The sequence below is a fragment of the Eptatretus burgeri genome, chromosome 9 (assembly GCF_056783735.1).
Source record: "Eptatretus burgeri isolate ZD-2024b chromosome 9, Ebu_testis_v1, whole genome shotgun sequence".
Lineage (NCBI taxonomy): Eukaryota > Metazoa > Chordata > Myxini > Myxiniformes > Myxinidae > Eptatretus > Eptatretus burgeri.
This window is the reverse complement of record NC_140969.1, coordinates 84570955-84596219: the sequence shown is the minus strand read 5'-3', so window position 1 is coordinate 84596219 and position 25265 is coordinate 84570955. Positions and strand designations below refer to the sequence as shown.

At 42.9% G+C, this 25265-nt stretch overlaps 2 protein-coding genes across 2 annotated transcripts in view; one reads left to right on the top strand and one right to left on the bottom strand.

Moving 5' to 3' along the window:
* KNL1 (kinetochore scaffold 1) overlaps positions 1-338 on the bottom strand; it is a 126249-nt gene extending 125911 nt beyond the window's left edge. The window contains 1 exon segment of the mRNA XM_085895882.1: positions 206-338. The gene's annotated coding sequence lies outside the window, so the exon portion shown is untranslated.
* Positions 339-8223: 7885 nt separating this feature from the next.
* Positions 8224-25265, top strand: part of DLST (dihydrolipoamide S-succinyltransferase) — a 39836-nt gene continuing 22794 nt past the window's right edge. Inside the window, exons 1-8 of the mRNA XM_085895876.1 lie at positions 8224-8379; positions 9487-9526; positions 12877-12916; positions 21700-21752; positions 22175-22249; positions 22577-22632; positions 22740-22848; positions 23913-24071. Of these exons, the coding sequence (XP_085752002.1) occupies positions 8287-8379; positions 9487-9526; positions 12877-12916; positions 21700-21752; positions 22175-22249; positions 22577-22632; positions 22740-22848; positions 23913-24071 (625 nt within the window). The 5' untranslated portion in view covers positions 8224-8286. The remainder of the gene's footprint in view (positions 8380-9486; positions 9527-12876; positions 12917-21699; positions 21753-22174; positions 22250-22576; positions 22633-22739; positions 22849-23912; positions 24072-25265) is intronic.

The following is a 25265-nucleotide window of genomic DNA, read 5'->3' as shown; positions in this document are numbered from 1 at the left end:
CCACCCGTATCTTGATTACCACCCCAAATCCATAAATATGAAAACCAACGTCTGATAACAACAATCGGTCTTTTCACCTCAGATTTCGACATAAAGATAAACGAGAAAAACTTTCGCGTGATATTCAGAAACGTCTCCACAATCAAGATACAAATAAAGTGAAAAAGCGAAGGTTCAAATCAATGTTTTCGAACGAAACTCTTACAGGAATTCTTGATGCAGCGTCGACGATTCCTCCAACGCTCCAGCAAACCGCGGAGATTTCAAATAAAAAAATATTTACAGCGCATGCGCAGTCGATCGACCGTTAAATAAAAACGGCAAAACGAGGAACAAGGAATAACAATAACAGTAATATAATGTAACTATATATATATATATATATATATATATATAAAATCTATCAATCGGTTCGGTGAAGTACTCTCCATTACTTCAAACATAAATCATGAACTAATTACACCGCCATGGCTCCCAAACAGGCGTTGAAGTTTTTTGAAAGGCAAATATGTACTGGACAAACCAACCATGGAGTCCCAATTTGGGAAGGACAGTCCCGATTTGACGTTACGCGCCCACTGATCTCTATGACTATGATACTGACTGGATAGTCAGGTCGGTAATTGGATTGCAAACTGGCTTCATGATAGGAAGCAAAGGGTGGTTGTGAGTGGGAGGATGTCTTGCTGTGAGTGGGAGGATGTCTTGCTGTGAGTGGGAGGATATCTTGCTGGGAGTGGAAGGATGGCTTGCTGTGAGTGGGAGGATGTCTTGCTATGAGTGGGAGGATGTCTTGCTGTGAGTGGGAGGATGTCTTGCTGTGAGTGGGAGGATGTCTTGCTGTGAGTGGGAGGATGTTGGGTAGTCGATCTCGTCTACCCTTAATATCAGTATTTCCGTCGATATGTTTGTCTGCCTGTCTGTTGGGTAGTCCATCTATCTACCCTTATTATCAGTATTTCCGTCGACATGTTTGTTGGGTAGTCGATCGAGTCTACCCTTATTGGCTGCTCTGAGAGCACCCTTATTCCGGACATTTCCATCTGTCTGTCTGTCCGCGAAACTTTGGTCAAGCCGAGGGGCTAAACCACTCAACCGATTCCAATGAAATTTGGTAGGTAGGACTAATATTTCTGGGAATCGTGTGCTTTCGAATATGGGACCCCGGGCCCAAGCAACGGCCCTTTAAAGTGGTCAAAAAATCGAAAAAAAATCAAAAAAAAATCGAAGCTTAGAGTTCTGTGCGCAATCTATCTCGCTCCCTTCATGCCAATTTGCAGCCCTAACAAAAAATATTTGTAGGAGGAGATAGGTTTTGGGCGAGTACATGTCGAACATTTCAGAAACGGTTAATTGCGAATATCTCAAAGAGAAAGAGTCTGATTTTGATAAAACTTGGGTGAAATGTGTACAATGTGGCTATAATGTACACAAAAATGAATGGTTGCTATGTACACCTCCGTTGCTTAGCAACAGCTAAAATACTTTATTGTACATCGTACACTTATTGTGGACTGTACAAAAAAATCAATACCTCCGAAACTGGACCTCCGAGGGACCTGTTTTTTTGTGCCCTCGGAGAATGTCTTACAGCATCATATAAAAAAATAAAATCTTCAGCGAATGGATAAATGGAATTACCAGGGCTGCCATTTGTTGGAGTCTCTTTGGAAACATGCCTGAAATTTCACAAGGCAGGTTTCTGGGCGCAAACTAAGAGGGCTGTGATAATCATATTTATTGTGCTAAATTGATTGATAGCATGTACATGAATATCGGCTTGTCGCGTCGGCCAGCTTTCCTTCTAGAGCGAGCAGCCTACCGGCTTGTTGGGTAGTCGATCCAGTCGAAAAAAAAAATTTGATCTACCCTTATTATCAGTATTTCCGTCGATATGTTGGGTAGTTGATAGAGTCGAAAAATAAATTTTTCAATATATATATTTTTTTTGAGATTTGTTCTACCCTTATTATCAGTATTTCCGTCAATGTGTTTGTCTGTCTGTCTGTGCTTGTCTGTATATGTCTATTCGGTCCAGTGCTCCGATAATACAATGGCGATTATGATGAAACTTGGTTGGTAGGTTCACACCATCAGCTAGTTGTGAGCAAATGAGAATTGTTGCTATGGACACCACCGTTGCCAAGCAACGGGACTTTGAAATTTTTGAAAAATCATAAAAAATTTATTTTTTCGAAAATCAAAAATCGGGCCATGAGCGACTGTGGGCAGTACATTCAGCCATATTGCTAAAAATTTCCAGCCGGATCTGATGAAAACTGTCGGAGAAGATAGAATTTGAATGAACCCTGGTCGAAAACAATTAAAAAAATGAAGTTCGTTATATCTCAGAGACTATGAGTCAGATATACATGAAACTGGTATAGTAGGTCCATGGTATGTTCTAGTTATGTGTGAGAAAGAACCGTTGCTATGGACCCCTCCGTTGCATCGCAACTGCCGAAAAACCTCTAAATGTGGGGGTATTTTAACGAAAAAACAATCTGCAGCATTAACCATGGAAGCTAGAATCATGAATTTTCTTGTGCTTTATCCTCAGGTCAATCCCCATCGACGGGCCCATGGCGACTACCCATGTCCGCCTACCAGCTTGTTTGTTGGGTAGTCGATCTCGTCGAAATTTTTTTTTTAATTTTTTTCTTTGGAGATTTGTTCTACCCTTACTTATTATCAGTATTTAAAATGGCGATTTCAGTTAATACAACGGCGATTTCGATGAAACTTGGTTGGTAGGTTCATGCCATGACCTAGTTGTGTGAAAATGAGAACCGTTGCTATGGACACCACCGTTGCCTAGCAACGGGACTTTGAAATTTTAGAAAAATCATAAAAAATTTACTTTTTCAAAAATCAAAAATCGGGCCACGAGAGACTGTGGGCAGTACATTCAGCCATATTGTCAAAAATTTTCAGCCGGATCCTATAAAAACTGTCGGAGGATGGAGAAGATCGACTTTGAATGAACCCTGGTCGAAAACAATAAAAAAACTAAGTTTGTTATATCTCAGAGACTATGAGTTAGATATACATGAAACTGGTATGGAAGGTTCATGGTATGTCCTAGTTAAGTGTGAGAGAGAACCATTGCTATGGACCCCTCCGTTGCCTAGCAACGGCCGAAAAACCTCTAAATGTGGGGTATTTTAACGAAAAAACAATCTGCAGCATTAACCCTTGAAGCTGGAATCATGAATTTTATTGTGCTTAAGCCTCAGGTCATTCCCCCATCAAACGGGCCCATCGCGTCAGGTTATATTGGGTAGGCGACTACCCATGTCCGCCTACCGGCTTGTTATCTTGCCAAAACGAAGTTTTTGGAAGATATGTTAGTCAGCTTGTATGTTTTTTTTATTTTATTTTTATTTTTTGTTTGTTTGTTTGTCTGTAATCACGTATAAAAAAATTCTGCAGAGCACAGTTATCATTGGAAATTTTTGTAACTTCGCAAATCAGAGGCCTATAGAGGTCCCTTTCAGCGCACAAAATTTTGAAGGTCAAGGTCAAAGGTCAAGGTCACTTTGTCGCTAAATCAGGGGAGTCGACGAAACCCTTATTTTTTGAGTAATTTTGATCGGATCGTCTTCAAAATTCATGGGAATATAGTTCATGGTCTGGCGCTCAGCTGATTAATTTTTGGTGGCGATTGGCCTTGACCTTCATGGTTAGCGCCTCAGGTCAAACATATTTGACCACAAGGTCAAATTTTGAAATCTTAGATGCCAGATCGAGTAATATCTCATATGAAAGCGCTTGATAAGTGCTTTCCAGATCTGTCAAAAGTTTGACGCTATGGCGTCATTTGATGACGTCATGACGAAAAAACGGATTTTCATGAAAATTTTATTTTTTTGTTTGTCTGTAATCACGTATAAAAAATTCTGCAGAGCACAGTTATCATTGGAAATTTTTGTAACTTCGCATATCAGAGGCCTATAGAGGTCCCTTTCAGCGCATAAAATTTTGAAGGTCAAGGTCAAAGGTCAAGGTCACTTTGTTGTAAATCAGGGGAGTCGACGAAACCTTTATTTTTTGAGTAATTTTGATCGGATCGTCTTCAAACTTCATGGGAATATAGTTCATGGTCTGGTGCTCAGCTGATTAATTTTTGGTGGCGATTGGCCTTGAACTTCATGGTTAGCACCTGAGGTCAAACATATTTGACCCCAGGGTCAAATTTTCAAGTTTTAGGAACCATATCGTGTAGTACCTCAAATTGAACACCTCGATGAGTGCTTTCTAGATATGTCAAGCTTGAGACATTATGACATCATTTGGTGGCGTTATGAGGCAAACGCATATTTTTCATGGTTACTCTGTAGAACAATTCTCATCAGAATCTCTCGTAGGCAGATATTCCTCAAGGAGTCGCTCCTGGTGAATAGCAGCTCTGTTCACCTCAGTGTGACCTTAAAGAGGTCACACGTGGTCACCTTTTGGCAAGATACGGGTCACCCTGAGGGTGACATTGGTTTATTTGTCTGTCTGTCTGTCTGTTCGGTCCAGTGCTCCGTTAATACAATGGCGATTTCGATGAAACTTGGTTGGTAGGTTCATACCATGACCTAGTTGTGTGCAAATGAGAACCGTTGCTATGGATACCACCGTTGCATAGCAACGGGACTTTGACATTTTTGAAAAATCCTAAAAAATTAATTTTTTCTAAAATCAAAAATCAGGCCACGAGCGACTGTGGGCAGTACATTCAGCCATATTGTCAAAACTTTCCAGCCGGATCCTATGAATACTGTAGGAGGACGGAGAAGATAGACTTTGAATGAACCCTGGTCGAAAACAATAAAAAAACGAAGTTCGTTATATCTCAGAGACTATGAGTCAGGTATACATGAAACTGGTATGGTAGGTTCATGGTATGTCCTAGTTATGTGTGAGAAAGAACCTTGCTATGGACCCCTCCGTTGACTAGCAACGGCCGAAAAACATCTAAATGTGGGGGTATTTTAACGAAAAAACAATCTGCAGCATTAACCCTTGAAGCTTAATCCTGAAGAATCATGAATTTTCTTGTGCTTAATCCTCAGGTCATTCCCCATTGAACGGGCCCATCGCGTCAGGTTCTATTGGGTAGTCGACTACCCATGTCCACCTACCGGCTTGTCTGTTTGTGACTCTCTCCAGAGCATAGCTCTGTGACGTTTGATGCGATCTTGATGAAACTTGGACACAAGCTAGATATCATGATCTTGTTGTCTTTTTGTATGAGGGGTGTCCCACACCGCTTGTGGGTGGAGCCACGCCCACTTGAACTTTTTATTTATTTTTTATTAATTTTTACTTTTTCTCTCGATTTTTTCTCGCAATTTCATTTCCTAGAAGCTGTGCATAATTGTCCATAAGTACAACATAAAAAATCCGATTTGATTTGGTCAATTTTGACGGAAGGGATAGGTTTTTACGGTAGGGCTTCCTCAAAAGCTTCCACTAACTCAATTGTACCTATCGTGGGATTGTTCAATAATGCCCACGAACCATCTTTGCCTCCCGGCTAGTTGTATTTTTTTTTTTAGCCATTAAAAATCTCTGAAATGGCTGACCAAATTGAGGCGAAACTTTACACGCATGACCGCCAGTCCATGAGGAACAAAAGGTTCACACCTATGATGCCATAGGTCACATAGTTTGGCAGCCATATTGGATTAACCCTAAAACCTATATAAACACACCACTCAAAAGAATTTGTGGTGAGGGTCTGCAATCTCTGATTGCTCTTTTTATTGTTTTTTTTTGTATTCAGCTTTCTCCACCAATTAGAAGAGTTGGAGATTCTTTCAAAGGCAATGGATCACATTCTGTCAATCTTTGCTGTTATTCAGCCAAACCCTTTGGTTGTTGCAACAGAAGAAGAACTTCGGAAGTGTATTCCAAAACTGACTCAAACGTTTGATGATTCCTCTGATGAAGATATCAGTGCGGAAATCGGACCACTTCGTAGACATTTGAAAGCTACCAAAATCAGTCTTGAAGAAGCAAAGAAGTGGACAGCATTGCAGTTTTTGAAGTTTATTGTGAAAAATTCTGAATCTTTGCCAAACTTGTCATTGTGCTTGAGATTGTTTTTGATGATCTCCGTATCTATTGCTTCATGTGAAGGAAGTTTTTCCAAATTGAAACTGATAAATTTCCTTCGCTCAAGCACGAGTCAGACAAGATTGACAAACCTGGCTTTGCTTTCAATTGAGCATGAATATGCAAATAATGTGAATTTTGATGGTCATTGACCAATTTGCAAAAAATTAAGGCTCAAATGTGTAGATTAAATTTTTTTAATTATGCATCTGGGGGGGGGGGGAGGATGGCGCCAAAGGAAGAGTCCGCCCTGGGTGCTAAATACTCTAGATACGCCCCTGCCGTGTTGGAACCTCAAGGTAAATGGTCGGTGTACAGAGTGTTGTTGAGTGATCAAGGTATTTAAGGGAGAAAAAGGTGACAGTTCAGGGTCACAACGGGGAGGGCCCTGGCCAACAGTACTGAGAGGGTAACGGCTATAAATAGACCTGTCCTCCATTGACCTTTAAATTGGTGATTTCTACTAGTTAATATTTTTTCTACTAGTTCTACTAGCTCACCTTCATGCTTTCATTCATCTTTTTTCCCATCTTTGGAATAAACTCCCTCACTCTATTCAATCCCACTCTTCCCTCCAGGCCTTCAAAACACCTGTTCACCACCACCTCTTATCCAAATCCTCGATCTTTTCTACCCCTGTTAATCCACCCCAAGCCCACCTCCTTCAAATTCCCTGCTTTTCCTTCCTGAAAGTCCCTGTAATGTCCATCTTCTATTCCCCATGTTCCACACCCCCATCCCTCTCCCTTCCACAGATCTCCTAATGTCTCTGTTCCCCACTGTTTTGTCCTTCCCACTCCCGCCCCTTGTCTCATACCCCCTTGCTGTGCGTTGTGTGTTTGCTCTCACACGAGCCTCGACAAGGAATACAAAAACAAGGACAAATGTGTCCAAGAGCCGCGTCCTAAAGGCAATAACAACTTCCGATATTTCGTCACGTGCCTTGATGGAGCCAATTGCGAACCCGTCATGGAGGCTCCTGTTCATGACGAGAAAATCGTGTATTTACGAAATTACAACACATTAAATGGAATAATCTTTAAATAGTAACGTGAACTTTTCGAAACGTTAAAGCAAATGTCCGAATATATTTAAAAGTTCATGATAAACACTCTAAAAGGCACCGTCAATGTGAGGATGTGTACAAGTGCTTAGTATTTAAGGAGATCCGGATCCTGTATATAAAAAAGCCGAGTCCCAAAGGTTTTGTCAGAAGAAGAAGAAGAAGAAGAAGAAGAAGAAGAAGAAGAAGAAGAAGAAGAAGAAGCACAAGAGGCACAACAACGCTGAGCTCTCCTCGATCAGCATTCAGCGTTCTCTCCGAGAGACGCGGCTAACTTTTAAAACACAACTCGTCTCATGATCACGGCTGGTTATGAAGAAGATTCCACAACAGGAATAAGCGGCTCCGCCTCAGACTCTGCATCCTCCAATCAGAGAGCTGAACACTGAACAGGCTCCTCCCACCTCGACCGCTGGGAGGTGATGACGCGTCAGTAGAGACCGTCCAATCAGAATTGATTTTACAAAATATAAATGTCCTTTGAATGGCCCAATCGGAGCCCCGACCTAAATCCAACTTTTAATGATAGTGTCACGGCATCAGTTTGCTTTTGTTTTCGTGATATGTGATGAGGCTTCAGTTTTGGTCTGAGGGGGGTTTGGAAAAAAAATGGTGCCAAAAATTGCTACTGATTCATGAATGCAAATATTAAGCGCAATTTTAGACGTAATTTAAAGGAATTTGTGTTGTGAAGTGTAAATATAATGCGCTTGTGAATTTATCGTCGTCTTGTGGTGAAAAGAAGTCTCTTCGCGGTCGATCGCGATTTCTCACCTGCCGATTCGACACCCTGTCGAAGGGGATGACCCTGACGCTCGGCGAGTGACGTCATGATATCCGGGACGTACCATTACAGACGACTGGACTGATTGGGGTTCGAATGAAGAAAAACCGCTGAAAAAGCAATAACTTATAACGGTTACAAATAAAATTAACAATCATACTAGTTAATTGAAAAAAATTTCAGAAGCATTTCACATCGTTTTAATTATCATGTAATTAATTTCCTGTGAGACGTGACCTTGTGTCCTTGGTAAAGTGACCCCCCCCCCCTGCGCGCTCTTTGGTTCGTCCCATCGGACGTTTTGAGCGTTCGGTTTGTGTTCGCCGTATTCGCCATGTTCGCCGGTTCGTACCGCCGATTACCCGGGCTTGTGGCCTGGTTCCGCCCTACTCGGAGCTCATCCACATTAGGCTGCGCTGCGAGGACGGTGGGTACCGATGTGTGGTGTCGTGCGGTGAACAACGCCATACTGTGTCAAGGTTGGGCGGATGGTCGAACGCGTATGACGGGGGTCGACTGGTCTTGTGTTGAATCGAAATTTCTTTTGAACCACGTGAGGAACCATGTTGATGGCCGGCTTAAGATCTCAGGGTCTCGAGTTCGATCCCCCCCATGTCAGCTGTTGAATTAACACCAGGTAGGGTTGACAGCCTCTCATCCTTCCGAGGTTGGCAAAATGTGTACCGGTGCACCGGTAATAGAGGGCACTGCATCAGGGACACAGTCGCACCCCCAGCGACCGGTGCACTAGTCATAGAGGGCACTGCATCAGGGGCACAGTCGCACCCCCAGCGACCGGTGTACCGGTAACAGAGGGCACTGCATCAGGGACACAGTCGCACCCCCAGCGACCGGTGCACTGGTCATAGAGGGCACTGCATCAGGGGCACAGTCGCACCCCCAGCGAATGATGCAACCAAGCAACCACAGGCTGCACACGAGATCTAGCGAGCTCGGAGAGAGAGGTCTACCAGCACCTTTAATTTCTCCCTGTAGATATGTTAACCCTCTTTGGTGTGACGTCATGATGCCGCTGCTAGTCCACTGCTATATAATGTATGTGATTTTCAGACATGGATCCTCAAGGTGATGTGTTAACCCTCTGGGTTCTTTGGTGTGACGTCATGATGCTGCTGTTAGTCCACTGCTATATAATGTATGTGATTTTCAGACATGGATGCTCAAGGTGATGTGTTAACCCTCTGGGTTCTTTGGTGTGACGTCATGATGCTGCTGTTAGTCCACTGCTATATAATGTATGTGATTTTCAGACATGGATGCTCAAGGTGATGTGTTAACCCTCTGGGTTCTTTGGTGTGACGTCATGATGCTGCTGTTGGTCCACTGCTATATAATGTATGTGATTTTCAGACATGGATGCTCAAGGTGATGTGTTAACCCTCTGGGTTCTTTGGTGTGACGTCATGATGCTGCTGCTAGTCCACTGCTATATAATGTATGTGATTTTCAGACATGGATCCTCAAGTTGACGTGTTAACCCACTCGTATTGGGGTTTTTGTGCTTGTTCTGCAGGTTAATCGAACAGGATTTTTTTATGACATTTCTCCATCTGGTAGGTATCGAAAACACGCACACACACACACACACACACACACACACACACACACACACACACACACACACACACACACACACACACACACACACACACGTACACATACGGTCACACTGCGCCCATCAGGGGGAACAAAGATTCAGAGGAGACTGGCTCCAGTATAGTGAGTTGGCCCTGGTGGCCTCCATCAAGTTGAGCAATATGTATGAACTGCAAGGCCCCTTTGGCTGGTGAACCATTTTTGACAAACTGGACAGTGAACATCTCAGAATGAGCTCCCTGTTGCTTTCTGGTGGGTTTATGGTGTTCCACACTTATGTCTCTTCATGTCACTTTCTCTCATGAAGGTTCACAGGCAGGTTTGACATTGAATTTGGTTTAATAGTTGCTCAGCTGTGCGCTGCTGTTGTTTTCTCCTGAGCTATTGAGGGCTGTGCGGTATCTGGAGAGCTATTTTGCCTTTGACGTTGTTGCCTCGTCATACCATTTGTCCTCTGGTATCCCTACATCCCATCGATCCCTTCGCATCACATGACTCCACCTTTTTCTGCGGGCGGTCTACCTCATGAGCAAGGCTGGGGCAGCCAACCAAACAAGCTCATTTTTTGGAACCTGTGGTTAAACATGCTGTCCAGATGACCCAACCACTCTTGGCGGTGTATCCTCACTTTCATGAATATTGTATCTGGATCTCACCAATGTTGTCTTCCTTCCTGTGATGATATATTGGATCCACTGCACTTGGTTGGAAATTCCAAGTATGATGCGTAGGCATCTGTGTTGGAAGGACTCCTGAGGTGTTTCTAAAGGGAAATCCAACACTCAGACCCACATAGAAGCACTGATAGAATGCATGTTTGGTAATACTTTATGTTTGGATTTTATGCTCAGGTGCTTGTCCATAAAGACTGCTTTGCATAAGGCTCCATAGGCTTTGGATGCCTGTGTGAATCGTTTATCAATGTCAGGATCCATTCTTCCTGATGACGCAACCGCAGATACAAGATAAGGAAATTCACTCACAGGTTCAATTGCATTGCTGTTCACTGTCATGGGAGCTTTGTCTTCATCGGTGACTTCTTTCCCTGTTACCATCAATTTAGTTTTGGGGATGTGAACAGATAAACCAAAAGTTCCATTGACTCGGTGGCATTCATGCAGAGCTCTCTCAGCTCCAGGTCTAGTTAGGGCAAGGAGGGCAGCATCATCCGCAAACTGGTATTCATTCATCCGTGCCTTACTGGTATTACATGTGTACCTTTTAAGAATAGCATCCTGTCATACTTGCACTTCAAATCAATTATGACCGGTATCGAGTCACGGACTCTCTTAAGGTCTATAAACACAGTGGATCTGTCGGCTCTATGCTCCCAAGACTTGTCCACCAGCTGGTGCACACCTCTCCATCGTGTCTTTGGAATATCTCAGAATGAGGATACGGAGAATACCCACAAGGCCGTGTGCCAAGACTAACTTGCACATTTGTGAAATTTCCTAATATCTCAAAATACGTTTTGAAATCGCTGAACACGTTCCACAAATTGACGATAATTTGGTAAATGCATACGTATTCGTTCATATAAAGACTACTTGACAGTAGACTTCAGAATGCACAGGTGGAAACGGGCCAAAAACGATGAAACATGATTGTTTACTTTTGTGCCTTCATCTTTGAGATGGGAACACGAAAGGGAACACGAAAGTGCCCTAGAAGGGCACTCAGTGGAGTGCATACCTCTGCCACGTAATGCCTGATCCACGAGAACATATCGGGCCCAATACATTTTTGAAATATCATGCTATACATCACTATATCGTTTGTCCTATCTCTCATTGGTGAAGAATCACTTTAAAAATGAAATAATTCTCGTATCCAGATCCGGATTCGGGTCTTCACCAAAATCGAATCCATTTGTCCTCGCCACACGCCCAACATGTCCACCAAGTTTCATCCGAATCCGTCCACAACTTTTTGAGATATCCTGCACACAAACAGAGAGGGGTGAAAACATAACCTCCTTCACCTTCGGTGGCGGAAGTAATGATAAGAGACCTGCGGCTGGTACCCGATTGCCTTTGATGAGATTGAACTCAGTGTCAGAATAGTGTTTGTTCCGAATTTGTCACACAAACATGATGGTGGGGATCGGATGGGAGCGGGTTGGTGAGTGTGGTTGAAATTCCTGTTAAAGAATATCTCATTTTTACACACACTCCTCGACATGTTGTTTGTGGAGTGCAAGCTCAATTGGCTAATTGGTCTCGTCCATTCCTGAAGGGATGGGAGAAGCCATTGTGCTCTGTCAGTGTTTGCAAGCAGATCTACTCTAATGTAGATCTTCATTCTGAGATCTAATAGAATCTATATACCCCACCAAATCTGCAGTTGTACACAATGAAGAAGAGGACCCGTCCCCATTGATGGGAAAAGTTTGTTCATCTATCCATTTTAATGTTTTTTTTGGACTTTAAAAAGGTTAATTGTGTTGCACTCAAAAAAAAATCTGGCCTTTTCAATTTGAGATCAGTTAGTCGTCCTTTTTGCCAAAAATAGCGATATTGATCACTTTGGCCTCAATTTACAGCTTCTTACGCCACGGCCACATAGCCCATGTAGTAATATTTCCCGCGCAAAGTTGTATCTGTAGCCTGAGTATGGAGTTTGTTGCTTTAAGTATGTGGCTGAAGTAGTGGACAAAAAAAACAATGGAAACACCAATGTAAAGTCGCTTATTTGGGCGTTGGCCCACCGCATACGGCCTGCATGTGCCATGGCATAGAGTCCACCAGCGTCAGATGGAATTATGCAGGAAGGATGCGGCACCATTTTTTTTCCACAAGAACGTCAATCAACTCACCTGTTTTATGGAGGTGAAAAACGGTGTCTCAGCCCACGTTCCAGGATATCCCATAAATGCTTGATTGGGTTCAGATCTGGTGATTGAGAAGGCCATGGCACGTGGATAGCATCAATGTCGTGCTCATCGAACCATTGGGCGGCCACATTTGCTCTGTGGACGGGGGCATTGAGGGGTCTCCTCTTGCAGCCATGCTAGCCATAACTCAAGGTAACCAGGCCTGTGCAGCATTTTTGTTCATGACCCTAAGCATGCTGGGATGTTATTTGTTTAATTAACACACATGCCACATCATCATAATGGTTTTTTGTAATCTCATCAAAATTTGAATTTATTAGTGACTTGCACATTGTCGAAGGAACAAGAGGTGATATATCTAACGGTGCTGTGTGTCGGTCAATGGGTGAGTGAGTCCACACTGGTTTTACGATCTACTCTCATCGATATGCTCTGGCTTGTTTTGTTCCTGTTCCTGTTTCTGTTTAACAGCATCCACAAGAAATGCTTGGAACCACCCTACAGCTTTCAGGTGAGTGTGGTGTATTGTTGCTTTGGTGTTTCCTAAATGTGTGTATCCAGCAAGAGCGTCAAAGGGGTATTGTCGTCGTTGTTGTTGTGGTGGTGGAGGGAGGGAAATGAGGGGACAAAGTGAGTCAGGGAATTGAGATTGATAATTAACCAAATTCCCGAGCTTTTGAGGACCTTTGGTAGTTTAATGATGTAGAAAGCAGTGTTTGTTACAGTGCTCATAAAACATTTAATGGATTAGTATTTGATGTGTTATGGTGTGCCAAATGCTGGGTAGATGATTTCATGCAAACATTTGGATTTTGTAATGTCCTTAACCTTGCAGGGATAAGGCAAACTTGAAACTTTTACATCATTTGTGGACTTCTAAAAGGACTTTCTCATTCTGACATGATTGCTGTAAACATTGTCGTTTTAAGGATATACTTGTACATAAATATATTAAATTAAAAAAAAAAATTTTCATGGTACTCCCATATATTATGGAAGTTTGTATTTTTGTAACAATCCAGACAGGTTTCAGTATTTTTGTCGTGAGAAAACGTGCCACGATTATTAGGAATTCAGGTGCTATTCCGATACGCCGATTCGTTTATTCACCCATTTTATCCAGACGGGGTGCAATGCCAACACATCATGACCACAATGAAGTCAATTACTCCCACAGTAGTGGGGGCTTTTTTAAAATATTTTTTGGAGGTATTTTTTGAGAACTGAGCCGGGTACAAAAGCTTGCAAGCGTGTTTCCCTGATGAGAATGTCTATGTTAAATACGGAAATAGCGTCCATTGTGGGATTTTTGCCATCGCCGTTCCCTTTTATGAACTTTACAGAAAATACAAAAGTTGCCGTCTTTACATTGCATGAAGTGAAGACGCGATTCTGCTGCGCACAAACAAAAAAGCTGATAAATAATGTCTGTTGGTCACGATGAAGTTTGTGACCACATCGATGTGAGACCAATAAAACTCAACAAAGAACTTTAATGCAGAAGGCCATTTGGCCCATCATACCTGGGATGCACCAACACTACATCAATTAAATCCATCAGGCTCTCGACTCGTATGAGTGGGGATGAGAAAAGTGTGGCAGACACAGGGATTAGAGTGTTATAAAATCAATATTTTAAGACTCATTTGTTTATTTTGACTTGTAACATTCCCTTGTACACGTGGCATGGTGTGTTTACTGAACTGATGCCTGCTGAAGATGGTGGTTATAATTGGTAATACCACCAGTCTCTTTTTAGAGAACAACCAATTTTAACTTCCTCTGTGGATTTCTTATTAAAGCCAAATGGTTTCTCACATGGTAATGCTAAATCTGCAATGGCCGGTCACCACACCAAACGTGTTCTTACAGAATATCAGTTTATTATAAGAAGGCACAGGACAATGAAAACGGAGAATCCCGGGACAAAAGACAGACGGACATAAAAACTGGTAGAGAAATAAATATATGACGCTCTCAATCCCATATAATGAAAACGGGAAGAGAAACAAATGAAGTACACTCGTGACCTGACGTAACGAAAACCCAAACCCACTAAACGAAAACCCACTTAATACAGGAAATGTATAATCCAATCAAAATCCCCACAAGCGCACAACACGGACGGACAGGTGAGGACTTATGGGCAGACATGATGGTGTTAACAAGTCCGGTGTCCGCCAAGTAAATAAATGAGCAGAAAACACAAGGGGGTTGTGAATGCTTTGGTTTTGCACCACCGATGAGGGTCATTCCAGTAAACTGCTCCAGTACATGACGCAACACCACCTCCTCCCTGCCCCCCCCCCGCCCCCTAATAAAGCAGTTGTATTAAAAGTCATGGAAAGGTATGTGGTATTCAGTATGCATTTATTTTTAAAACAAAATGCTGTACTAACTGAAAATAATCTTTCCAGCAATGGTTGTTCAGGTGAAATAAAACAATACCTTCCCCAAATATCACTTTCATGTGCATTCTTTTTTTTATTTTTTACAATTTGGACAGGATCACCCCCATAATGTATATTTTAACGTCAATCTTTTCCAAATTTTCTGGGGGGTCATGCCTCTGCACCCCCCCCCCAGTAAGGAGTTGTTTTTGCTCGTTACTTTCCTTTTTTCAAAAGTTCTGCAGTTTTGTGTGTGTGGGGTCATGGAAGTGGGGGGGGGGGAAGTTAACACCGACCTGGCCGGATAGCCGAGTTCCTTCAAGATTATGGCGCGCGTGGGACGGGGGCGGCAAGGACGCGTAGCAGACGGAGGCACATGGACGGAGGACAAGGGCTTGCACTCAAACCCACAACGAATAGACAGACCCAAGAAACTTTAATAAATGAGGGTTCAATGAACATAAAATCAAATATTTATAATGAAATGTGAGGGAACCTAAATGCCTCCATACACAGTTACAAAAATGGCCAAAAGGAAACTATAAAACAAAAGAAAAATCCCTCCTTTATTCTGGCACTTCACTTCGGGTCCAGAAGTGATCTTTTTTGAGCTTTGGGGTCGAACTGCGTCGTCCTGCGTGGGAAACTGCACCCAAAATGGTGCCAAGCTGCTCTCTGGGCGGGGATTGTACATGAGGTATTCATGTGGCGGTATTAAACGCCAGGGCTCAGAAACCGCCATTCAGCAGCTTTTCACGAGCAAATATTCTGACTCTTCCTCTCTGGCACCAGGTCCGTTCACAATGATCGCCCCCCCCTCTCTTCCTCCTCGACCATACGAGACGATTTCTGAGGCCCCGTGATAAGGCCATGAGGCACGCTCTTCTTCCCTCCTCAGAAACGTACAAACTTCACGGCTCAGCCGAACAATCAATGGCCAGCGTCCCGCTCCAGCATGTGGGCAAATTCACAGCAGCATGAACAACTAGAATCGCGCTGGCAACATTTCGCCTTCTCGTCAAGGAGAAGCAACCTTAATGCCCTTCTCTCCCAACCACCATCTTCTCACTCCTTCTTTCCAAACCTTCTGATGTCCCCAGACCAATCATAAGCCTCGGGGCGTGGCTTTCTGGCACGAAGCCAAGAAGGCGAGGCTTCCGCCAGCTCAGAACATGTGGCTCTGCTGCTGTTGTTTTAAGGATATGATCCCTGTTTAATGCTGGTCTTGGAAATGCAAAAACATAGAAAAAAGGTCACGGTGGCAATCACATACTGAGGGGAATTGGCCTTAATCCATATATAATTAACACAGCACTGCCTCCCTCCCCCCCCACCCCCACCGGTGCGGTGACACGTAACAGCTTAAGCTGACTGTTTCCCTACTTCAGTTACATCGAGATGTCTTTTGCTCGTCCACCAGCCATGCTACACGAGACAATCCTAACTTTGCGATGAAATTCCTCCATCGACCCCCACAATCGTAACAAAATTATATAACGCTCTTTCTGATTCACTGACTGACATTATAGATCGCTACCTTCCGGGTGACGTAGAAGGCTGAAGTTTTGTGTGCCGATGGACATTGAAGCCAGAACACCGGGAAAAATCGCAGAATCGTCAGACAACATAAATAAATGTGAAAATAGAAAATTGCAGGTGGGCGACCTGAGACAATGGGGAAGCACGGTAATTTTGTGTGCCGGCGGGCATCGAAGCCAATACATCAGGAAAAAAATCACAGAACCATCAGAAAGCACCGGTAAATGAAAACATAAATATATGAAAATAAATCGATGCAAAATCAAATGCAGGTGAGTGACCCGACACAATGGGGAAGCACGATTTGTATGCTTTCACAATGTGTAAGCATACCCCTCTCGTATGTACTTGTATATTTCTGTATATAATTATATATATATATATATATATATATATTAATATACACACACAGAGTGCCTACTGAAGGTCTACACCCCCTTTCAAAATTTTCACCTTTTGTTGCCTTGTAGCCTGGAATTACATTGCATTCAATCAGACTTTTTACACCTTTATTTACACTTCGTAACCCACAACTTCCAAGTGAAATACAATTTCAGGAAATTAATGAAAAATACAAAACTAGAATATCTTGGTTGGATAAGTATCCACCCACCTGAGTTAATACTTGGTGGAAGCACCTTTGACAGCAATTTCAGCTTTGATTCTGTTGGGATCGGTCTCTACTAATTTACACACCTTGATTGGGCAATATTGCCCATTATTCTGTACAAAACTGTTCAAGCTCAGTCAAGTTGTGTGGGGAGTTTTGGACAGCAATCTTCAAGTCATGCCACAGATTTTCATTTGGATTTAGGTCGGGACTCTGACTGGGCCACTCAAGGACATTTATCTTTTTGTTCCTTGGCTGCTCCAGTGTAGCTTTGGCTGTGTGCTTCAGGCCGTCATGCTGAAAGGTGAACTTCCGTCAAAATTTCAGCTTAATTGCAGAGGGCACAGATTTTCCTCCAGGATTTTTTTTCTGTATTTTGCTCCATCCATGTTTCCTTGCTGATGAGAATCATCCCCATAACATGATGTTACCACCACCATGCTTCACAATAGCGATGGTTTTCTTTGGGTGATGTGCTTTGTTGGGTTTGCACCAAACGTACTGTTTTGCATTTTGGCCAAAAAGTTCCATCTCTGTTTCGTCAGACCACACAACTTTTTGTCGCATGGCTTCAGAATCTGCGGAGTGGTTTTTTTGCATACCTCAAATGGGACTCAAGGTGTGCTTTTTAGCAGCGTTTCGCGTATCGAACGCTGCTCATAGAGAGCTCGGCGTTCTCCTTCTCCTTCTCCTTCTCCTTCTCCTTCTCCTCCTCCTCCTTCTCCTTCTCCTTCTCCTTCTCCTTCTTCTTCTCCTCGGCTCTTGTATATACAAGATCTGGATCTCCTTAAATACTGAGCACATGTACACATCCTCACATAGACGGTGCCTTTTGAGAGCGTCTATCATGAACTTTTAAATATATTCGGACATTTGCTTTAAAATTTCGAAAAGTTGACGTTACTATTTAAAGATTATTCCATTTATCTTATTGTAATTTCGTAAATACATTTTTTCGTAAATACACGATATATCGTAAATACGTAAATACATTATGACGCGTTTCGCTATTGGCTTAATCAAGGCACGTGACGAAATATCAGAAGTTGTTGTTGTTGTTGTTGTTGTTGTTGTTGTTTTTTTAAAAAAATTTTTTTTTAGCCGACAAAACCTTTAAGACTCTGCTCGTGGACACATTTGTCCTTGTTTGAGTTATGGCTTCCTTCTTGCCACCCTACCGTACCGTACAGACCAGACTTGTGGAGTGCTTGGGATATTGTTGGCACATGCACACCGTAACCAGTCTTTGCCATAAAGGCCTGTAGTTAGGGAATTTTAGCAAATTGTATTGACCATCTGTGAAAAAATTGCTTACCAAAAAATTTCTTCACTAACTTATTCATCTCGGTGTCTACTAACACCAATCAATTAGTGCAAACCCAAATCCTTGTGGAAAATTCTGGGGAGCCAATCAAAGTTCGGGTGCTCAGAGGGCCTGCACGAAAAATCGGAAAAATTAACTTTTGCCAATATTGACTTGTGGGATGTCTAACTCGGGGTTTTTTGGGGTGTTGAATTGATTCCAACCAATAGATTTGAGGAAAAATGAATCCCTGGCCGTAAAATATTGATAAGATACATTTTTAGATTTCTCAGACTGTTTTGCAGTAATTTGGCTCAATTGATTCAGATTGTTCAAATTGTGCTGAAACCAGCATACAACATTTTTGAAACCACTGCTATATTGTTGGTTATACTTGTGCTCATGCTCAGTAGAATTATCTGTGTTAGGTGACGTTAGCTAAGAGCTTTTAGCTATAAAATTATAAGCTGACCGACATCACGATAGAAACCACACTCATGCGTGAGGCAAAATCCCCCGGTGGTCTAAACAGAGGCCGCTTTTGGAATGAGTCTTCTCATAAGTCTTGGGTTCAGACTCTGAACCACTTCTCGTTCATTCACCAAGAGCTAGAAAGAAGCATGGTCAAATGTGGGGTACCTGTACACATCGACGTTAAAAGAGCCCAAATGAAGAGAGATAACGATGCTGTCAAGACCATAGTTGGGTGGTTGGAGGAAGTCAACCCTTTCGATGCCACACGGGCGGGACAAGAAGACTCTGGTGTCCTTCTCAACTGGGTTCAGCAGCACTCCCGAAGACCAAGTCAATGCTGATCAAGCAGAAGAAGTTGGCAGAGCCATACAGGCTAAGATGGATGGGAAAACTGTTGTGGATGCAATGGTAACCAAACACAAGGTCAAATCACTTGCAATCCTCAGATCTGGACCCAAAGTCAATGGCGAGAAGCTGGTCATTGACTCACTGAAGCTATTCAACCGCCTCATTGTCATCAGTGAGCGTGAAGTCAAAACCAAAGAAGCTCTGCGCTTTGAGTTGACGCCAAAACCGATGTCTCTGTTTGACAAAAATCAAAAGTTGCGAAAGCCAGACAAGGCTGCCCTAGCAAGGTCCCTAAAGGCATGTGTGGCACGTGTCGAACAACCCCCCTGCACAAGCCTTGTGGTTGATGGTGGGTGGCTCCTGCACAATGTCAAGTGGGAGGCTAACCTTACTTGGAAGGATGTTGCTGAGAGCTACCTCCGGTTTGTGAAGTCCATGGGGAGCCATCGCCTCCGGATAACGGTGGTCTTTGATGGATATGGCAGCTCCACCAAGGACCATGACCACTTGAGACGAACAAAGAATGCATGCTGTGACATTCAGATTCGTCTGGATCTCAAAATCATCATTGCAAGAGAAAAGTTCATCGATAACAAGAACAACAAAGCCCAGCTCGTTCTACTCCTTGCTGAGACATTTAGTAGGAATGGAATCGGTGTACAGCAATGCTCCGATGATGCCGACACCTGCATCGTCCGCACAGCTCTTGATGAGGCAAGAGAGTCCCCTGTCGAGGTGAGGGCTGAGGACACAGACGTCCTGGTTATGCTGATTCATCATGTTGCAGACCATCCGATCTTCCTCACGACAGCCAAAGAAACATCTTACGATGTCGGAAATATCCCGGAGACCCTCCCAGAGATATACTGGAGGTATCTCATCTTCTTGCACAGCTTCTCTGGCTGCGATGCAGTGTCTGCAATTTTTGGGTTTAGCAAACCAACTTTGCTATGCAAGCTCTGCAAGACTGATGAAGCAGAGAGGGCAATGGATGTGTTTTGGACATCCGAGCTGAGAAAGGTGATATCATTAAAGCAGGCTGTGATCTTTTCAAGCTCATGTTCCATGGGAAATCCTCCAAAGACTTGGAAGACTTGAGATTCGACATCTTCAGCAAGCGAGCTGCTACGGGGAGCATAAAACCTGAGAAACTCCCCCCGACAACAGGAGCTGCAGCACAGCACTCTCTCCGAGCTTACCTCCAGACTCGAGACTGGCTGATGCTGCAAAGTCCATCGTTGGATGCCTGGGACTATGGATGGCAACTCACTGAGCAAGGATATGCACCAGTCCCTTCTACAGACCTGATTGCACCAGACTACCTCCTGACGTTTGCCAGCTGCAACTGTGCGGGGGACTGCAGCTCACTCAGATGCTGCTGTAAAAAGCAAGGAGTCAAGTGTATTTCTGTTTGCGGCATCTGTCATGGTAACTCTTGCCTGAACATAAACCAGCTGGATGACAAGAGGAGTGAGGAAGATACTGGGGAGTTTGATGAATAAGGTTGTAAAAGCTGACGAAGCAACATTTCCATTGAGCACAGTTCTGTTAAAAAATGTCAATAAAATACATTTTATATGATCAAGGAGTGTTTTTTCTCAAAAATAATAGTTGGAATCAATTCAGCATCCCAAAAAACCCCCGAGTTAGACATCCCACAAGTCAATATTGGCAAAAGTTAATTTTTCCGAATTTTTTCACGCAGGCCCTCCGAGCACCCGAACTTTGATTGGCTCCCCAGAATTTTCCACAAGGATTTGGGTTTGCACTAATTGATAGGTGTTAGTAGACACCTAGATGAATACGTTAGTGAAGAAATTTTTTGATAAGCAATTTTTTCACAGATGGTCAATACAATTTGCTAAAATTCCCTAACTACTGAAGCTCTTTCAAACTTGCCATTGGCCTCTCTGATCAATCTCCTCCTTGCTTAGTCATTTAGTTTGGAGGGTTGGCCTGATCTAGGCAGGGTCTTGGTGGTACCATACACCTTCCACTTCTTAATGATCGTCTTGACTGTGCTCCAAGGGATATTCAAGGCATTTGAAATATTTTTATTCACATCCCCTGATCTGTACCTTTCCACAACTTTATCCTGGAGGTCTTTTGAAAGCTCCTTGGGCTCATCGTTGAGTCTTTGCTGTGAAATGCACTACTCAGCAGAGGAAACCTACAGGAACAGCTGATTTTATTCTGAAATAATCAGAATCACTACAATTTAACACAGGTGGCGGCCAATTAACTTGGTGTGTGATTTTTTGAAGGTGATTGGTTACACCTGAGCTAATTTATTACAAGGGGGTGTGGACACTTATCCAACAAAGATATTGTAGTTTTGTATTTTTAATGAATTTTCTGAAATTTGTGGAATTTGTTTTTCACTTGGAAGTTGTGGGTTACGATGTGTAAATAAATGTGGAAGACGTCTCATTTAATACAATTTAATTCTGGGTTGTAAGGCGGCAAGAAAAGGTGAAAATTTTGAAAGTGGATGTATGCTTTCTAAAGGCACTGTATGTATTTCATTCAGTACGGTTTTCCTCCTTGTGGAGCGTTCTCAGCACATATTTTCTTGATTACATTCTGTACGTGTCTGAATTGCATCCGCATGTTTGTTTGTGTGTTTTCAGTCACCATGCTCCGGGTTGGCTTGTACGACGACTGCATATGTCATCCATGTTTCGTAAGTGTGTGTTGCCTGTGAGTCGAGCCACCGTCTTCCCTGCTTGCACACGGAACCTGCACCATCGAGCAAATCTTTGATGCTTTGGCATTCACATGAATTTTCACAGTCTTAGACCTTATTCGCATCGTGCCAGCTTCCAGCAAAATGCCAGCATTTCTCCACCAGTTTGCTGGCATCGCTTTTATGTGAACGATGGCTAACATCAATGCCGGCGTTGCATGCAAATTTAATGCATTGGGCAATGCCAGCATTTTTGATGTGAGGATGCCTTTGGTTTCTTTCTTTTTGTGTTGTAATCACACTGGGGGTTTGGGCAATTGCACTTCCTGAATGACTCTGTTTTGGGTCTCACTTATGTTGTGCTGTGCATGGTGTTGATCACCAAGTCTTGCAGTAACCTGCTCATCTGATTTCCTTAGGAGAGGAGATCCGGGTCGTGAATGCTCCAGCCTTTGCTGAATCTGTTACAGAGGGAGACGTAAGGTGGGAGAAAGGTGAGTAAAGGGGATGAGGTTATGGGTGTGTGATTATTCGGACTTATTTCGGTCCATGGTGTGAAGGATGTAGTTATGGTGGTTAATAGGGTTAAAAAGGAACGACATTTGCAATGAATGAAACAAATCTTGAGGTTCTGGCACAATGAGGCAAAGTTTCTGAGTTTAAACTTTAATCTACCTACCTCTGGGGTAAAGATACGAACACATTGACTCTGTCTCTGTTGTTATACATCAAAGGATGTCTGTGCTCTCCAATGCAGTACTAGCATCGACATCATTCCCTTTGTGACGGCTTTTTCCGATTGTTATTTCCTCTTCATACAGCGGTCGGTGATGCCGTGAAGGAAGACGAGGTTGTGTGCGAAATCGAGACGGACAAGGTCGATTTTTCTTTTGATTGTTTTTTTTTGTCGGATCAATCGAAGTATAACAAATCGCTTTGCTGTTCCAAACCTGAATTGCCGTTTTCTCCTTTCGTTCCACCCAGACCTCCATCCAAGTCCCTGCACCTGCCGCTGGAATCCTGGCTGAGTTCCTCATTCCAGATGGAGGCAAAGTGGAGACTGGCGTGGCCCTCTTCAAACTCCAGCTCTCTGGTGAGCATGTTCAGCGACCGTGATCGGTTGCTTATTTCCTGGTAAAGGTTGCATGCGCTGTAGTCTATACCACGTGGTCTCACCCTGCCAAGAAAAGTGGTTACTTCATAATCGGTGGTCACTTGATGGATCTTTGTTTTTATTTATTTATTTTTGTTTCGTTTGCTGTTGGATATCCACCAAAGAGAAGCTTTTGCTTTCAACTCAAACTGATGAACATGTTTTTTTTTGGGGTTTTTTTTTACAAAGATGAGGGGGTCTGTAAAAGATGACGCACATTCTGTGAAGGATGATCGTATAGTCTCGAGTGCAGTACGCGCATGATAGTGCACATTTGTAGGCCTTTTGGAATGGGGAAAATTGAATTTTGATAACTCCGCCTTTTTTTCTTTCTTTCCTTCTCAAATTTGTACACTTTAACGTAAGCGTGAGATTATCGGTATTCAACCATGCATAAAGGTGAGACAACATGGTAACCATGTTGTCTCACCTTTGATCGACGATGTGCTCGCAAGAGCTTAGGCTTCAGGAAAGCCTTCGGGTTTCAAATTAATCGGTCACAAAATGATTGTTCTTTATAAGATGGAGGGTGTTGTGGAGGCACATGCATTGCTACTTGATGAACGTGTGAACTTGGAATCTATTCATGTTTTGATTTTTTGTATTTCCAAGCATAACAAAGATGATCAGACCGTTCCCACTGCGTCACCACATTGGGTTGCATTCTCTGCACATTCATCCAGGCCAGTGTCTTAAATACAGTATCTATATTTGGGATCCCTCTCTCTCTCTCTCTCTCTCCCTCCCTCCCTCTTCCTCTCTCTAGCTGCTTCAGAAATGTCGGTGTTCTTTCATTGTCCACAGACTCTCGTAATGGCTAGAACACGTAGTCCAAACAGGAACAAGGTCATTGGGAGATATTGGGACAAATTACACAGCATGCAGGATTTGAACCTGCAATGAAGGAATCATTAGTGAAGTCTTCAAGTGGAAACATTTTAAATTTGGAACTTGTTTATTGTATATCTGATCACATGGTAAGTGATGTTAATGTTGTCATTTAGATGCTGCTGTGGCACAGGATGCAGGTGGTCCAGTTCGCAAGCCGGCTCGGACCCCTTCACAACCTCCACCTTCACCACCTCCTCCAGTGGCCGATGAAATTCCCAGCACAATGCCTCCAGTCCCCCCTATCCCAACCAAACCTATGCATGTGAGCCCAGGTGGGAATTTCTTCCAGCTTTGTTTTGATTGAGATGATTTTTTATTGAATGATCAATTTATTAATTAACAAGATTCTTCATGGTGCGCAGGCTCTGCTTTTGCTTGAATTTAAATGTATAGCAATCTCTCAATTTACAAACACCATGTGTTCCTGACGAGTAGTTTGTAAATCAGGAGTGATCCCCCCCATGCTTGTAATGGGGGAGAGGGGGGGGTGCATCCCCAATTTTTTTTTCATTGCAGAGCTGCATGTTTTTTGGATGACACTGGAAGGTGTCACAGATTGAGCACATTCCATGACCTTTTCTTTGTTAAATTTCGGATTGTAATCGGTGTTGTATTTGCAAGGCCAAAATTGCATGCACTATCCGTAAAGCGGACACCGGCATCAAGCCTTCTGCGAATTTTGAATGATGCTACCTTCCTCTCTTTCTTTCCACTAGTATGACTTACTTTAGCACTTCTCTTCCTTTTTAGGAGCCATAGTTATGGATTAATACAGTAATGCACAAGACCGTTTACATCGAGTCTATCAAATGCATTTTGACACTGCACTTCAGCTCAAACGTGATGGTGCAGGAAGAACCAAGGGAAGCGACGCTGTGACGTCGTCGTCTCGGATGTAAACCGAGTGATGTTGTGGCCTTTTGTAGTGAGATGCATGATACGCATTTTTTTATTTTTATATTCCTCGATCGACATTTTTGAGCAAAAGTTCATGGAATTGAGTTTTGAATTTGTAGTTTCAGAGGAAAAGTTCGTCATGTTGGGTTTTGAGGTCGTAAATCGAATTTTTGATGTTAAAAAAAAAAACAGTTTGATTCGGTCAGCATTCAAATATGCATATCAATAAAATACATTATCAAAGGTTTTCGACTTTCACTCCTCACGATAAAACCGCAAGCAGATGAAGAAGAAGCACCAAACTCTCGTTTATAGAGTTACAATGTAATGTCCTCAACATTGATTGGTTGAGAGAAAGATAGGTCGAACCACAGAGCATCATGAATAATGATTAGGCAGAGATGAATCGCCAAAGTACCGGCAGAAACATTATGCTAATTCGCTGAGGGCTAGTTGGGGGTAGGTGGGGGTGGTGGTCTTCATCACGACTCAATGTTGACTGTGGTAGAGTTGTCACACAGTCAAGCCATCATAGTCAGAATAGATCTAAAGTTCGGACAAATTATTTC